The sequence below is a fragment of the Tripterygium wilfordii genome, chromosome 9 (assembly GCF_013401445.1).
Source record: "Tripterygium wilfordii isolate XIE 37 chromosome 9, ASM1340144v1, whole genome shotgun sequence".
Taxonomy (NCBI): domain Eukaryota; kingdom Viridiplantae; phylum Streptophyta; class Magnoliopsida; order Celastrales; family Celastraceae; genus Tripterygium; species Tripterygium wilfordii.
This window is the reverse complement of record NC_052240.1, coordinates 13,970,978-13,988,932: the sequence shown is the minus strand read 5'-3', so window position 1 is coordinate 13,988,932 and position 17,955 is coordinate 13,970,978. Positions and strand designations below refer to the sequence as shown.

Genomic DNA, 17,955 nt, shown 5'->3' with positions numbered 1-17,955 from the left:
CATTAAAACATATTGATCGATAGAGATAGTAATGGACCGTGTCGGCCCACATGCATTGCACTGCACGGAACCCAAATTTGGGCCTCACAAGGAAGGCCCTTTTAAGTAATTTGGCCTGGGTCAGAACTTAGAATTTCCAACACAGATGGGCTCAAAGGGTTTGGGTTTGGGTATGCTCGCACACGAGCCTCGGCGATGGTTGCAAGACTAGTGGTGAAGGGAGAGGCGGCGGGAGTGGCTGTCTAATGGCGGAGGAATTGAATTAAGCCCGAGTATCTCCTTTGTTTTCATTACCCACAAAACGAGTCTGTAAACCTGAATATTCAGACAAATCCCAAAAGAACCTGAGGCCCCCTCGCATCCTGTAATTCCCCCCTCACTCTGTAACAGAATCTCGTGATTTTCGTTTTTGTGTTTTGGAGGGGGTAGAAAATGTTGAAGATGTGGAGATGGTATCAGAACTGCTTGACAGTGCACCCCGTTAAGACTCAGGTGATCAGCTCCGCCGTGATTTGGGGTTTCGGTGATATTGCTGCCCAGACTATCACGCACTCTACGACCAAGAAACACCGTCAATTGAAGGTACAAATGCAATATTATCAAAGTTTAGCCCATTTATTCTTTTATAGGGTTTTATGGGAGAGATGGTTTGTTTTGCTTGCTGTTTGTGATAGCAATGTTGGGTAGATGGGGTATCTACGGTTGTCTTCTATAGTTGTATCCCTTTTGCTGCACTTGATTGGGTGGGTTTCGTGTATTTCAAAGGAATTTTTTTGTTTATAGAAATTAACCTAGAACCTAATATATAGCTTGTAGAGAACTACGAATGGTGTGGAATGTCTTCGTGTGGTTCAGATGCTCCCATCTATCAGTACTCAGTAGTAGTATAAGCTGTGTGGAGGGGCAGACTTAGTATTTTGTTGCTCTGGTTGTCTGAGTATTAAAATGCTCATTGTTCGTCGATGGAAGCGAAGTAAAGCTATCTAGATAATAGGGCTGAGTATGGGTGATTGTTGTTGGCACTGTGGCTTCTTTCAGAAGGGAATGCCTTTGCCACTCAATGTACAAGGCTTGAGCATGAGAAACCACAATTTTAGGAGGGATAGAAACCACAATTTTGAATGAGATAAAAAAAGTATATCAGCTATTTATGGTTGCCTGTTACCCTCATAATTCTTGTATGAATGGAACAGTCAGATTTTGTGGTAGTCTTAATGGACGTGGCTGTTATCTGACTCACCAATCTTTAGATCAGCTAAAAGCCTAAAACTAGGCGATAGCCAAAAGGAATTACTGAATAGCTTAGTAGAATTGATATGACTGCTATGGAAGTTTCGTATCGATTCGAAATCCTTCACTCTTTTAGGAGGACAGATCTGCTTCGTCGCTTTCCAAAACAAAACCTGAGTCTCTTGCTCGCCTGAAGGCACAGGAACACTGGCAGGAAAGAAGGAATTGGCTTGACTTGCCCTACTGAACTATATTTGGCAATCTTCCAGCATAAATATTTTAGGAAGTCATTCCATTACTTTAGAGTTTAGGCTGTGAATTAAAATAGTGTATAGGCAAACATAATGATATAAATTATTGACCCCATGGTGGATATCTGCTGATGTGCTCATCAATATTAGTTTATTGGTGTTACTAGTTATGGGGTTTGTATTGCTTATGATTTCCTTTAAAACCATAATTAAATTCTATCCACAAAGAAGAGAGAAAGAGGCGAAGCAGGAAAAGAACGAATGGAAGGTCTTTTAGGCTACCCTGTCCTATACTAACACAAACATTTGTTTGTAAAGCCTCCAGTCTCTCATCAGTCACAGCATTATGAAAAGTTTTTGTTGTCATTTTACTTTCTTTCAAGGCAGGTGTGCAGTTTCCACTTTTTCGTGATGTGGCAGTCAACTTAATGTTGTGAGCCGGTGGTCATAGTAGTTGTTTGTCAAGCCAATTAAGCTAACTTTTACTTTGTTCGTATAAGTTTGTAGATGACATTCATCTGATTGTTCCACTTAAATCGATCATTTTATATAGTAATTTTATACATATAAATTTTTTTGGGAGTCTGCAAAATTTATTTTTGAATGTCAAATGACGTGTCCCAACATTGTTTGGGATGTAAGGATGATGTCTTGTTATGTGTTTTTGTCAGTGCCCAATAGTTCGACTGTCATCAACTTATTCATTTAATTTATAGCATCTATTGCAAACCACAGGGTGAGGAGAAGGAGCTAAAAATTAACTGGAGACGAGTAGCTACAACAAGCTTATTTGGCCTTGGATTTATTGGACCAGTTGGCCACTTCTGGTGAGCTTTTCCTTCCATCCCAAGTATTCTCTTTCCTAGGCAGTATAAGGCCACAAATGATAGAAAGTGGCCTGTTGATGCAGGAACAGGATTAGTATACCAAGATTAAAGTGTAAATGTTATCTGGATGTGATTTATCTTGATGTTGTTCTGTTTGAACCATACATAGGTATGAAGGACTGGATCGATATATGAGGACTCGACTTCTATTGCAACCGAATTCCTTGCGGTTTGTAGCTGCTAAAGTAGCGATTGATGGGATTATCTTCGGACCCTTGGATCTTCTTGTTTTTTTCACTTATATGGGTTTTTCTGCTGGAAAGAGTGTGTCTCAGGTCAAGGAAGATGTGAAGAGGGATTTTCTCCCCGCCTTGATCGTTGAAGGGGGTATATGGCCACTCCTTCAAGTGGCAAATTTCCGTTATGTTCCTGTGAGGTATCAACTCCTTTACGTCAACTTCTTCTGCTTGTTGGACAGCTGCTTTTTGTCATGGCTTGAGCAACAACAGGATGCTCCTTGGAAGCAATGGTTGGCATCCTTTCTACAAATGAGGGAACAAAAAGGTGAAGGTGGATGATTTCTCTCCTTATGTAGTGCAGGTCTCCTGGCAATAGTTAGTTACAATACATATCAATGATTAAAGGGAAACAAAGTACTAGTAGAGTCAGAAAATTTGCAGATAAACCTGAATTTCCAGCTTGGATTTTTACGGTTGGGGCTCGGACTGTTGATGACATTGCTTTAAGATTGTTATGATTCCTTTACCGGCATCCAATTTTTGCTTCAAATAGGGAGAGAGTTTGGATGAATTGGTTTCTCATGCTTTCCTTCAATAATGATATTGTTTTGCTTTTGTGAGTGATTCTCGGATTTAGCTGCCATGTTTTATTTGATTAGGAACACACTCTTCTTACATGTTTTTCCTCTCTTTTCATGCCCTCCCCCCTCTTTTAGTATGCCATGATGGCAAACTGGCTATTACAGTCAGATGGGATATTTTTTGGCCCGAGGTTGGAGCCTTCTGCATATAAACATTTGTAGTCTATAAAAAAGACCATGATCAGTGCATTCAGAGAAATAAATTCCTACTTAATTTTTTTTGCATTTCTAATGAACGACTCGTCTCACCGAATTCCTTGCGGTTTATAGCTGCTAAAGTAGCGACCGATGGGATCATCTTCGGGGAATGCTTCTCAGGTCAAGGAAGATTGAAACGATTGTAAAGTTTTAGTAACTAGATTGGAACGTCTAACTTTGATTTTAAAGACTAGAACATGGTAATTTTTCACCGTCTAACTTGAGTCCACAGCAGACCGCCCTCTTCCCCATTTCACACAATGAGCTGTGCCATCAAGCTGAAGATAGAATGTGATCAAAATCAAATTTACAAGTTCATACAAAGTTCGTCATTCAGCTCCCGAAATGTTCCTCAACCAACAAAAAAAAAATTGCAATGGTTCACCGGTTTTGTGTGTTAATCAACAGGTAATGATGCAGAATATTACAAGGCAAATTTTAAAAGAAATACACTGAACTAAACCTATCTAGATAGAAGTTTTCATTGAGGGGAAAAACGGAAAAAGATATAGAGAAATGAGGAATGCCCATATACTGCCTGAGCAGACCATATGTGGGCTGATCCTTACATACCAAATTTGGACAAGGCCGACTGGGACAAGGCTGAGAAGGCCTGGGATGTGCTTTGATCATCAGCTTTAATATTCATTTGAACTTTACCTGATGATGTGTTGATCTTGCACTCCACAAGAAAATTGGATGCTTCTTCAACCTTCTGTGCAAAGAAAAAGAACTTAAAGTTCGGTGATTGGCCGCCAGATGCAATGCAGTGGATGGAATCGCCCTGCATGTGTCGTAAGAGAGCTTGAGGTGTCGTCAACATGGCAGCTCCTTGCGGACTCAGTGCATATTCCTACAATCGACAGTACATTATCCATAAGGAATCTGGGGATATATAAAGGCTGAGACGAATTTTTCCATAAGCCATAGAAGGCCGAGCATGATAAAAAGGTTGCAGCAGAGCATGATCATAAATAGTCATGCGAATAAAGTTCAAATACTTATACTACTTCCCATTCCCAATTCCTTGATACTATTACTACGGTGATGGTATCAGCAGCAAGGCTGGTAGAGCATGTCCTTATGTTAAAAGTATAGTTCTTAAATGGATCAGAAACAAGCATCAACTTCCAGATATGTTAAACAGCCAGGACTTGAGATATAACGATTTCATCTCAAATAGTAAGCTTCATCAAATGAATTCTATTAAAAAAAGAAGGCAAAACATGATCAATAGAATAAAACATATCTAACCAATTAAAGATTGCAAATAAACCTGGGATAAAGCTATATGCAGTTTTCGCCATTTTTGCTGAAAAGTGCCTGGATCCAAAGTGGCTTTTGGATTTAGCTTCAGTGTGGGTGGTGAAGGAGCAGGCGCAGATGTTATTGCCGGTACACCAAGACCAAGTAGATCGTCTATAGCCAAGCTAGCCTGATGTGTATGCCCTGGTACTGCAGGGTTTGAAATCACTAATGATTGCATTTGCAATGCAGCAGTAGCTGGGGATGAGCCATCATATGAAGGAGCATTATAAACAGTGTCATTGTTGCTAACACCTCTAGTTTCCTCCTTCTCTGAGGTACTAAGGAGAAGATCCTTGTCATTTGCCTCGACCCTCGGTACAGGAACCATGTTGTCGGCAGATTCAGCCCCAACAGACAAACTTCCAAGCTCGTCAGAAAACTCAAATGGACCCCTGTGTTCCTTATCAGTGAACATGTAAGACGGCTGATAGAACAAACAAACACTGGTAAGTTTGAACCCTAACTTCAAGCAAAGTTCATCTATAGTGGACAAGCTAAACAACAACCAGTGTCAATGTGGTATCTACCCAATTTCTCACTCTTTTAACAGTAAAGTACAAAGGACTACAGAATATTTAACCAGCTTAAAAGGACATCATATAGAAAAGGGAGGGGACAATGCATAGACGAAGTTCATTAAACCCACAATGATCCACATAAGATATGGATCTCGTCTATCTTCCTTCCTTCAAAATTTTCAAAATCTTAACAAGACACGATTTCCTCAATAATAAGAATTCCCCAAGTAGTTTATGATATTCTGCTGTCTCCCAGTTAAGTTATTTACCTTCTGGTAGACAACTGATAAACTGTTAAATTCATCAAATATGCGGTCTTTGATCTCACTGCTTTGAGTATCAGCAAAGACAGAAACAGCTTGCTTTGGAGGGTTGACCACTTGTTCAGCAACAGAGACATTGTATTGCAACAGCCTGTAGTAGAATAAGGCTCTATCATGAACATCCTGCAGGCAACTAAATGCTTCAACATCTAAAAAAGTACAGTTGAGTTGGAAATAACCATTTATTTGAAGTTCATCAACTAAAAAATATACAAGTGAATAGTAGCTGTAACAGTTTGCACCTGGTGAAAATCAGCAAGCCCTGCAGCTAATGCAGCTCCTAAGGCTTTTTGGGTCTCAGGTGGCCTCTTGAAAAAACACTTCATCACTGCCGTTAGAAGATGTAAGCGAACCTGCGCAATAGCGTAATATATCACTTGATAGCAGACAGAATTATAGATGACAGAATTTGAGAGAATTTTGTCAAGCAAGAAAATCACATCCAGCACACTCACATATACATATTATGTACATCTATGAATTGATAACTTCAACTTCGACCTTTAATATTTCACATAAAAAGATTTTTGAGTTCATCTCTGTGATAGCAGCATTCATAAGAAAAGTAACAACATTTTAGTACAATATCCTGCTTTTACCCCATTTCAGTGGTGGCATAGGGGAGGGTGAGGGAGAAAAGGTGTTCATAAGTAATATGATGTCATTGACCCATGCATTCAAGCCAACTCATAGCACCATATGCGTGCTTGAAGAGATATCACTTCTAGCAAATGCAAGAGCAGCTCCATGAAAAAAAGCAAATGAACCTAGCTAAAATAATTTGCATGTTGCAACTTTTCAGGCAAGCTGGATTGCTACATTCTTATTTGGTAACCTCATTACAGAATGAATATTGTGCTCCCTAAGTTGAATTAGCAACTCATGCGCAGATAAAATGGTGCACAAAAAAGATAAATAACAAAACGACAGGAAATAAAAAGATAAAGCTTGGTTACCTCGGCAGAATGCTCCTCATCCCAATTCTCAACTAAACTCTCTAAAATATACGGAGCATCTTGCATGTCCTGAGAATATTCCCCCAACATCCAAATAAGAGCTGCTTTGGCCTTGGGTTCCTGTACATTCTTGCTGCTGATATTTCCAACAACTGCAATACAATCATGACTCCATTGTGGATATTTCCTAAGCAGATCTTTTACAAGTACCTATACAGACAAAGCCAACAGAATTGATACAGCCATCTATACTCTAATCTTTAATCATGTTCTCTTTTCTCTCATTAAATTTTGTTTTGCAGTACCGAAAGCATCTGACCAAGTATGAACCAACATTCACCAAATATCAAGGTTGATAAGATATGAGTAGATATAATTACCAGAGCTTCAGCAGTCACATAGTCCTTTTCCATCTCTAGAAACTGAAGAAGCCTATCAACAATTGCATTCACGTCATACTGCTGCAGTGCTATTTTTCCTACAGCCCGAATGGACTCTCTTGCAATGGGAATGTCAACATTTGCAGCATATTCGCATAATTCCGTCACTGAGATTGATTCCAAAATATTACAACTTATGAATAAATGGTAGTAACTAAAAGTCACCAAAAAAGAAATTCAGATGCCACTTGCTCACCAATTTCATAAGTGTTGTTCTCATTTGCCACTGCCGTAAGCATTTCAAGCTTTAATTTTTTAACATAAGATGGCTCATTATACTGACAATAGAAGTGTTTATAGTCAGAAGAAAATACGTATGGCGCACGCATCACCAAGAGGTGCAGATGACTTAAAACTGCATATGATTGCTCCGGACTTCCTGAACTCACTAAGGTTAGCAAAGGGGACTTAATGCGTTCATATACCTAGAAACAAAATAAACTTCATTAGTTTGAACTTTGAAGGTTTAAAAAGAACAACAAACAAAACAATTAGTGATGCAACCCAAGTGATACATGCTAAAATGGAATACATCAAAATTCCAAATTTTCAATAACATGTATAATGAATATTGCACCAATACAACAAGTGAACTGTACTCTCTTAACTTCACCATGATGAGCAAAAGTATTGTTAGTGAGTTTGAGAATCTTGAATACTCGTGAGCAGAGATTACACATGAACTAGTGTGATGTATATGTCATAATGCTTTAGCAATCAAGAAAGGATGCAAAAATGTTTTCTATTACACATGAGATCACCATAATAGTAAAATGCAATGAATTCACCCTTCAGGCGAGGGGGAAAAAGGAAATACAAAATTTCTTAGCTAAAAAAAATCAGATAAAACCTGCTGGTGAACATCAGTCATGGACAGGGTTGACTGCAGAAACACTTTGATGGTGGCTAAGACCACAGCACTGTTTGCATGATGGAGTCTATCTTCCAGGAGATTCATTATATCAAATATCTCATTGCCGTCTGAGGGTACATATTTACCAACCAATTCAAGCACAAGACACTGCCCCCATTCACTAAATTCCTTAATCCTGCATTTAAAAACAAGCCCAAAGCTAAACAGGGGTTTTTTTCAGAGCAGTACTTAATAAGTGAAAATTTAATTTATCATTTTCAAGCACATAGCTGGCAACTGAACACAGTAGGCCATGCGTTAGCACTATGACGATAAAATTTCTGTCTACATTCTGGACATACACAATTCAACAAAGTTAATTTACTAAAACATAACTAATCATTTACACGCAGTAGCTCCATTCTGGGGTCTTTTTACTTAATTTGACAAATTCTGGGGTCAATTTCTCCATTCACTGAAATCAAGGACAACATTTTCTGTATGATCTTTAGAGATCAAATCCTTTTTTTCTTCAATCCATGTCATTTTAGGTCTCCCGTTATTCCTCTTTATTGCATTCACTTTTTTTTTTGAATGGTCATTCACATTAATCAATTGCATTCTAACTGATGCATCTGTGGTCGACGTTCTACATTACAAACAGTCCCAGAGAAGATAAACTTACCGATTCAAAAAGTAGTATATGACTGGCTTGCTAATCAGAGCTTCTCTCTCCCTGGATGCTTCCTCAGAGGTTCTTGCCTCAGCGCTCCAAATCTCTTGTAGTGCTGATAAACAGTTTGCAACTACCTGGAGAAATAATAAAATGAAGATCCACTTACAGGAAATACTGTTCTACCAATGGAACTACAATAAATGTGAATGCTCAACTGGTAAGCCGTTAAACACACAGAACTAAGTTTAAACTTACTGCATCAACACTCACAAATGGCATATATTTTTTTAAAAAACTGAAAAAAGGCAAAAAAAAAAAAAAAAAAAACCGACCAATAAATTGTTTTGTTTCAAAAGAACCAAAGTCAGAGAAGCAATATTTGGATATCATCAAGAACTTAACAGGAATCTTGATGGTGCCAATTCAAGTTACATATAAGCTGAAAAATTATATTGAACGGTAGAAGTACAGAATTCAGAAAAGTTGGATCTCACTTTTAAAGATTAGTCTTATAGTAACAAAAAAATTAGATCTAAAGTCAATGGGGCAATTATATCTTCATATTTAATTGTCCGTCCATGCAAATTGGATAAATTAGCAAAATCTTCATATCTTTCAAAACTGTTGAGCAGAATAAAAAATTTGATGACGATATTACGTGTAGCATGGGTGCTACATTTTTTCAGCAAGTTAAATTTTACAACCATTAAAAGCAGAACAAGAGTATTATTTGAACATCCGTATATCAAAGTACTAAAAGAATATACCAGATGCCATAGATTATCGATTTCTTGTCGCTTGCTTAAACTAGATAATATAACTTGACAGGAAAAGGTGGTTACCAAGCTAAGCCAAAAAAAAAAAAAAACTAACCCACTCCTGCACACTAACCTAAGAAACAATAAATTGCATAAAAAGATGGCCTCACTTGAGTATCTGGATCATTAAGCATCAAATGCTTCAGTGTAGCTGGAAAGTCTGTATCAACACACGTTGAAGCTGATATATGATATAATTTTAGCACTCCAATGGTAGCCACCGTCCTCACATAACTGTTATTGTCCTCCAACCCTGATCCCAATGGTCCCATCAAATACTCAACCAGATTTGGCACACGTAGTGAACACAAGCTCCTCAAGGCAAGCCCTCGGATCATTGGGTCCATATCCTTGCAATCTCTTTGGAGAAAATTAATTGTTAAAAGAGCAAGATCAGGATTGACCTTTGCATAATTACCAACATAGAGATAACACATCTTCTTCAAAACAATATCTGATGTTGCCGAGCACATCACCATCTCACCAAAGAGAGATGAGACATCAATGCCGATCGTCATATAGGATATAACCTTCTTGAAAAGCTCACGCTTTGAATCATCAACACCCTGTGCTCGGCTACCAGCCAACTGCCGGAGCTGTGTTTTCAAATCTGAGACTTCACTTTTGCTGATAAAAAGGAACCAAAAGGGTTATGTTTGCAATTTACTTCAAGACTTAACAAAGAGGGCAAAATACAACTACGATATCAAGAATTGAACAAAATATGCTCTTTTTACATAGTTAAGGACATTCAGAAGGGGGGAAAACTCAGTGCATTAGCAGCATAGTCCAAGTTCAGTCACTAATAACTCTCAGACCACAACGAATAAGTTCATTCTAATTCCCAACTGTTGTTTCCAAAAACTTTTTTGGAATGGCAGTCAAATTTTCAGATACTGCGATCGGTGATATTCTGCTTAACGGACAAAATGTTGGTAAAAGGAATTTGGTTCAATTCACAGAAACTACGGAAGTTGAAATTCCGATCATAGATAAACTCCATGAATTCTTCATAGTTTGGAACACAATAAAACATGTATTGCAGCTTTTAGCTTTCAACACAAACAATTTCCGAGCAAAATTCAAGAGTTCAGGGTTCACGAATTTCGTTTCTTTCATAGATATTTCTTCAAACCAAATGAACAGCGAGGCTCAGGGTTTCAAGGATAATAAAATTTACCCGGACGGTTGAGAAGGCGAGGGACTTCGCTGAGACTGAGCCGGAGGAGCCATGGCCGATTGGAACCGAGAATAACTCTGCGGTTCAACCAGATACCCGTACAGTGCGATCGATCAAAATGAGTATACTGTACAGATCCACCGAGAAGAGACCGTGACAACGAATCTGAGACGGGGAGTCTAGAGGGCCGTTAAAATTACAGGTAAATGACACTAGCTTTGTGTTCTCGCAGTGAGATGGGCCAGATGGCAGGATCTAACTGGTGCGTTCGATGTGGCATCTGGAAGAGATCCTAGGGGTGACACGATGCGTTTTATCCAGTTACCCTGCCAAACGGTAAAACTGGTCTACTGGGCTCACCCAAAGTAAGCCCATAAAAGACCCCGAGTTTTGGTTTACTAGACATCAAACTGGGTTCAAATCCAGTTCATGGTAGCATAACTGGGCCTAACATCATGTGATAAGATGGGCTGAGCCTACTTGGTCCACTAGGCAAATCAAAGCAAGTAATCCCGGGTTTTTGCTTTGCTCAATACCAAACCGGTGCGTTTCAGTCTCCACTCTCCAGAGCTAGAAGATTTTTCCCTTCGTTGCTCACTATCAGAAGCAGAGCTAAGAGCCTAAGAAGGATGGCTCTGAGTAACGTTTCGAGGCTCCATTTCCCTACTTTGACCAGCTCGCCTCCTCCTCTCTCCAACTACACTCTCCTCAACAAACTCAAGTTGACAACCCGACCCGTACCCGCAATATTCTTCAGGCCCAAAACGACCCTCTCGGCCACAGAACCCATACCTGTTTCCATCGAGAAGCTCTTTGTACCGCCGGATACCGACGTTTCGCTCGATGACCTCAATCTTAGCACCAGAATCTTGAAAGGTTCAAAATTTCGAATATTGTGCTGAGCAAGTACGCGAGGGACGCGCACGTTGTGCAGGCTGAGTTCGTGAAGAGCAGTGTGAGGACTGAGGATTGCCCCTCTGATGGGTAGCCCGAGTTTGCACTTATGGGTCGGTCTAATGTTGGGAAATCGTCGCTGCTTAATTCTCTTGTTCGGCGGAAGAAGCTTGCGCTCACGTCGAAAAACCTGGTTGGGGAATTTTACTTTTGCATTCTTTGGTTCAATGGCATAATCTTACAAATTGCATTAACAGGGAAACCTGTGTTTTTAAAGCTTTATTGCTGGCACGAACTTGGAATTTCATGGGATACTTATACTGCATATTTGAATAAGTTTTTAAGAAGAAAAATCACTTGACAAAGGTGAATCTTTTCGAACCAAGAACTTCTTACGAGATTGATAATATTGATTTAATTCAATGCTGTATGTAGTAGTAACATGATAACTATCTAGGAGTCGGTAGTTTGTTCAATTATTTAAAATTTTGATTCAGCTTTACAGTCCTTGATAAAACTTTCACTTGATATATATTTTTCCTTTTAAACCTCTTTCATGGAAGACACAGTGCACTAACCATTTCCGAGTCGATGATAGTTGGTACTTGGTGGATTTGCCTGCAGGTTATGGGTAAGTCTTTTTTTTCCTTCTTTGTTTTTGGGAGAGTGCATTTGCTGTGGTCTAGTTGTTGTATTAAAATTCGAATGTGGTGTAATTGTCTAAATATTGTCCAATACCTTAGTCAGATTGGAACTTTTCAGTATTTCGCTTATGAAAGAGGAAGGGGTAGGCTCAGTTATGCCAAATGGCATGGAAAGAATGGACTGTAAGTTAGCTCCAATGAGAGTGCTTCTCCATGGTTACAGACTTATGGTCTTTGAAGCAGACACTCGAATACCATAATGCTGCTAGACTGTGCTTAACCCTGTGTGGCTGTGTCCTCCCATTTGCTACTGTTTCTGCACTTGGTTCACTTGTGAAGATGAGACTCTCGATCCATTTTCCAAAATGCTACCATGATAGGAACTGTTGCTAGAGCCAGGATGATATTTGGACATTTGTTTCTTCCTAGAAGTAATCTTTATTGCTACTTTATTCCAATAAACATAATTTCCATTCTTATTTATCCTAATTGTAACTTGTATGTTACATCCTTATTGAGGTATTTCTATTTTCAGCGCATGATTTTCTCTTCCATGTTTTTCTCTTGCTGGGGGCTGGGATGTTTAAGTTAGATGCGGCTGAAGCCCGTGGGCCTGTAATATGGACTAATTTGAATTGATTCAGATTTCAGATTTGAGCTTCAATCGTACCAATCCAGATCCAGGGTCCAGGCCAGTTCATGACCTGATTAATATTTAATAGGCAAGTTTTTGGACCAAAGATGAAGCCTACAATTATAATCCCTCATGGATTAAGGTCCTTCATAACGGGCCAGATCGTCCAGCTTAACAAAGCCCAAATGATCCTCAAGATCATCTGTACGACCCAATTCATGATTCGTAGGCATTTCTTTCCACCTTTTGTTTTTCTGCCTTGAGCTCGTGCCACGTAGGATTTCAACATGGACAAAGTCAGAAAAATCACATCCGTAACATATAGTTTGACCGTTATATATGCAGAGGGAGTTGCATGTTGTTTATAAAAAAGGGTAGGCTCCAATTCTCTTGGTCTTGCAGAGCATGGAATAACTTTTTGAAAAATAAAATTGTTGACTTTCAAGGAGGATTGTGATGAATGAGACCTGTAATAACGCAGGTATAATTAGACCATAGAAAAAAGTTGCTTAATTTGACTATCCTTGTTCCTATATAAAAGTTGCTTTGACTATATTTGTTCCTACTTACAATTGAAAGACCAGACCAGGCCAGTGTTTAATTATTGGCCTATATTTAACCATGTTTTGCCATTTCACATGCAATAATAAAGATGGCTTTGAGTACTATTTTTGTTCTTACACCATTCAAAACCCAGATGAGAGGAGTAATGTTGGCTATACATATATATACTTGCCCATGTTTCTTAAAGAAAATACATACACGCTTAATTACCTCAACTTGTCGGTCTCTATGGTGGCTGTCTCTCTTGATAGACAGTCACAAAAAAGAGAAAGAAACAGAGAATATATATGAGGGAGACTACTATATATCAGTGTATCACTTTAAGTTGATAAAGTCATGATGATCGGGAGATAGATAATGCCCACTTTTTTCTTTTTGTTCTGCTCGCCAATAGAGGAATGTGTAGGCATGCACTTGGAGTGAGCAATAGAAGAAGAATAATTGAACCTTATAACTATGATGGAAGTAAACAAAAGAAGAGGTCATGCTCTTGCTGATGGAGACTAATCAATGGGGGTCCTCATCATTATAACCACTTTATATTTATATTATAGCCTAGTGATGAATTTTTTTAGGTCAAATTATATGAGATCGGAATGTCTTGAGTTTGATTTCATTGTGAGTAATAATTTTGTGACCATGCAGTGGGCTTTGGCCCAACTAACTATATCGTTAGGTGTGAAACTTCTGATCATGCGGCTTGACAACCTAAGTTTATACCCATATTATATTTTCAGATGATAAATTTGTATGTTGTTCGTTCTCAGTTACAAAAAATAACAAACTTGTATGATGTCGGGCTCACTGTTCAAATTTAGACACGTATCGAATATGTAAAGTATAAATTTGTATAATATCACTCTCGATTACGAAGGTATGTCACTCTCAAATCTCAATAAGCTTATGCATGCGCTTGCGCTTGCATATGTATTGGCATTTTCACACACGTAACAAAGGTCTCCCATGCGTGGGGAGTTTGTGGGGGCCGGGCTCCACCATGGACACTGTACTTTTCTTTCTTTCATCAATAATGGGGCCCACCCCCAGCACGGTTCGAAGACCATCCCGCAGCTTCAGTTGAGCATCTGCGCAAGATGAGAGGCCCAAATATTGATTGGATAAACTCTTTAAATAGCCCAATAGATAGGCCCAAACTTCACTTGGGCTTCCTCAAAGAGTCCAGAAAATTCCGACCGTCCAATCAAACCCCTGATGTTTCTCTACCGTACACGTGTTACCCACCCAACAATTGGATTTCCAAATTGAGTTCTCAGAATGATTCCGGAACCAGAGGTTTTACAGCTCATGTTGAAGTAAAATGATTGACAGATCATGATCTCTTACTATTATTGTCATATTCAAATTGACGAACATTGCAGAGAATAATGCCCCCAAATCCCAATGATAAGGTTTTCGACTAATTGATAAAATTTACCCCACTCAATTTTATCAAAGCCTGTAAATGCTCCATGTTGTTAGAACAATTAGGCCTTGGGTAAACCCAAATGAAATATTTCACAAATAGATTTAGGCTCAATCTCACTCTCATCATTATCAAAGTCTTTATCCCAAAAATTTAATGTCAGGTACATGAATTTATGAGAACTATCAATAAAAGTCCACCACAGATATTCATTTTCTTCATTCATTCATTCCTATTAACTTTATATCATTTCTTATTATTTTTCGGCTATATCTATTTAGGACTTTCTCGTTTGTTCATTCTCTCTTATATAAATTCTTTTATTCTTATTTACTGTCGCACCGTTATCTCTACGTTAAATTTATAAGTTGGGTTCGAATCCATTTGCTTATCAAACACATATCACTCATATTTTTTTCAATAAGAAATTTTGTGTGGGTAGGCTCGAAACACAAATATTGAGAAAGGAAAGTAGCAATCAAACGGTTAGAATAATCAATATCAATTTGGACCACTTACATTTACAATAATTAGAAGAGGAAAAAAAAAACCATCAAATTGAATGGATGGTCATGATAGCTGCACCATGTGCGCCATGTGTACCTATAAAGTCCCAAGAAACGTCTATCTTGCTCTTGTGGTGGATGATACATGCCATCTAATTAGTAATTACTAGCTAGGACCACTATATATATATATATGGTTGTTCTACGATTACAAAGTCCAAATACTTGTAAACAAATTAAGATGCTTCTTATTAATCAATTCCTAGCCTAATTGTTTAGGAGGGAGCTTAGTGTTAACTTTTTAGAGGTCATGAGTTCAATTTCTATTAAATCCGCACCGCACATGAGATTATCATGGGTTTGTCTAACATGCGTAGCTTGAGACTATTGTGTAGGCCTACGAACTTACCTAGTGCATACCCAAAAAGGGTTTAAGATGTTTCTTTTAATTAATAGGGTGTTATCCTACCAAATAACATGTCTTCTAGATTAGTCCAACTTACTTAACCTAACACTAACCTCTCTCTCTTTTTTTCCTATTTATCCCTTCTTGTCCATTACGTTTTCCTTTACTAAACTCTTTACCTAATTCAAAACAAAAATTGAACAATATATTCATCTGATGAATAAAATTAAGAATCAAGCCCCACCTTAAGTAAAAACTTCATCCTCAGTCAATTCGCCATTAGTTTTTCTTTTATTTTTTTTGTAGTTGACGTGGGTACTAGCTGTCAATTTTGGCTACAAAATAAGAAATATCCAAGTACATCTTTAGGGGTCAAAAATGTTAAATGTTTAAGACAACTTTCCCTTGATTAAGGAGGGAATTGTGTAGGTTTTGGACTTGCAACAAAATCTTTTTATTGGATTTGAAGGGATAGTTTAGGGCTCACATTAGGTGGAAAAGACCAAATCTAGCTGAAAGTTGTTTGTCCTAATAACCAATTAATAAGCCAATAAATAGTTGGATTTGCCCAAAATTAGAAATTTTTGTATCCAACAATATAACATTCTCATCAAAACTTTGCTGTCAAAAAGCATAAATGCCAGTATGCCACCTTTCAATGTTCCACTACTCCAATCTTTGGGAGGATCTTTGTATATTTGATGCTTCACCAAATATTCAAAAAAATAATTATTAATTTTGGGAAATGAGAGTTTGTTGGGATTTTTTCTCCCTACCTTTTTGGATTTTGAGAAGATAAAATTTTAAAAAAATTATAATAAAAAGGGGAAGAGAAAAGACAGTTGATGGTAATAAAAGCCCAATGAAGGGCCCAACAAGGTGGGCCCAAAAAGGAGGGTCATTTGGGAGGATTTGATGGGCCATACATATATACATGACTATTGGCTAGGCTAGGCTAGTCGTAAGCTGGCGATCTTTGCTTTGGCTTTTAATAGGGAATTGCAGGAGAATAAAACCTTATGATGTTGATATTTCTCTCTCACACAGTCATACACTCATCATTTGTAGGTGTAATGTAATGTCCTTATTATTCTCCTCAAGAGGTCCAAAGATTCATCAATTCTATTGCGGTCGGAATAAACTCCACCACCTACGATCTTTAAAGCCCCTAGCTAACCCTCTCTCCTTCTAATTATGTCTTGTCAATTGTCATGCTCTCTCTCTCTATATATATACATACATTTATGTATGTGTATATAAATATATATATATATATATATATATATATATATGCACATGCATGCAAATGAACTTATATATATAGCAGAAGGAGATTTTAATTATATATATATATATCTACATATATAGAAATGGTGATATATCTCTATCAGCTAGCTTTAGGTTTACACTTTTTCAAAATTTGTGTGTTCGAGTATGGTAAGTGATGTAATATGGGTGTAAGACAATGATTGAGCACATGTGGGTACGTACTAGTAGTATGATTGATTGAGCTGCTTGGAAAATAATTGTTTCAAGTTAGGGAATATTTAAATTCAATTTTGATAATGCAGTGCGAATGTAGAGTAGAGAGATTAAAGGTATCTATACATTTATATGGAGTTATTATATCTACCCCTTTTGTATCCAACCCTTTTAAGTGTTTAACATAAGTGTCAAATAAATCACTAATTAGCGTTGGCAGAATTGGTTGGGAAATAAGTACTTCCTATTAGCCTTAGGGATCCAAGAGCTCCCAAATTTCTTTGGAAGTTCAGACTCTGAAATTCCATCCAATTGTACGTCTGTACGTACCCAAGTGTTAGACACTTGATGTAAAGCATATTTGCATATTCACAATAACGATCATTGGATCTTGATATTGAAATTTTATGTATTATTCGATGATACTTTCAGACTCTACAATTTCAAGAGAATTACGGAATCTCAAATCCTCCCATTAAGATAATAAAAATGAAATTGATCCCTACATTCTCGAGAGTCAAGATCCATTTATAGTGAGTGAGAGGTCCAAATATTCAGAATCTAATTCCAAAATCTAGTGACATAGACCAAAGCACACCATAGTAATATTTTTTGTGGGGCATTCATTTTTCAAGTTGTTGCAAACTATCATGTCTAGCTAGCTAAAACCTGGAATATATGACTTTCATCATGCAATATTGGACAGTTTTCTTTTTCTTCTTTTTTTTTTTTTTTCCAGTTCATTTTTTGGTCTCATTAACTAAAAAGTGACGAAGAGAAATCAGACTTTTTCAGGTGAAGAACACAAATGGGTACACGTGAATCTTAGCATTATGATTATGTTTAACTAGTGTGTGCTTTTCTGTCACGTCTGTTTGGCTATTTCAAGTTACCAAGTTGGTCCCTCAAAAGCCCACTAATTGCTTGGTTAAAAGGTCAAACAT

The 17,955-nt window shown here is 37.8% G+C and overlaps 2 protein-coding genes across 2 annotated transcripts; one reads left to right on the top strand and one right to left on the bottom strand.

Moving 5' to 3' along the window:
* Nucleotides 1-147: 147 nt before the first annotated feature.
* Nucleotides 148-3,228, top strand: LOC120005554 (protein Mpv17-like). The gene is made up of 3 exons (XM_038855251.1): nt 148-582; nt 2,217-2,308; nt 2,478-3,228. The coding sequence occupies exons 1-3, from the start codon at nt 433-435 to the stop codon at nt 2,884-2,886; spliced, it is 651 nt and encodes a 216-aa protein (XP_038711179.1). The 5' UTR covers nt 148-432; the 3' UTR covers nt 2,887-3,228.
* A 433-nt stretch (nt 3,229-3,661) lies between these two features.
* On the bottom strand, nt 3,662-10,673 carry LOC120005553 (beta-adaptin-like protein A). Its single transcript, XM_038855250.1, has 11 exons — nt 10,459-10,673; nt 9,389-9,905; nt 8,470-8,594; nt 7,782-7,980; nt 7,128-7,356; nt 6,872-7,038; nt 6,492-6,701; nt 5,778-5,888; nt 5,482-5,658; nt 4,663-5,118; nt 3,662-4,239 (listed from the first exon to the last, which is right to left on the bottom strand). The coding sequence occupies exons 1-11, from the start codon at nt 10,509-10,511 to the stop codon at nt 3,952-3,954; spliced, it is 2,532 nt and encodes an 843-aa protein (XP_038711178.1). The 5' UTR covers nt 10,512-10,673; the 3' UTR covers nt 3,662-3,951.
* Between the last annotated feature and the right edge of the window lie 7,282 nt (nt 10,674-17,955).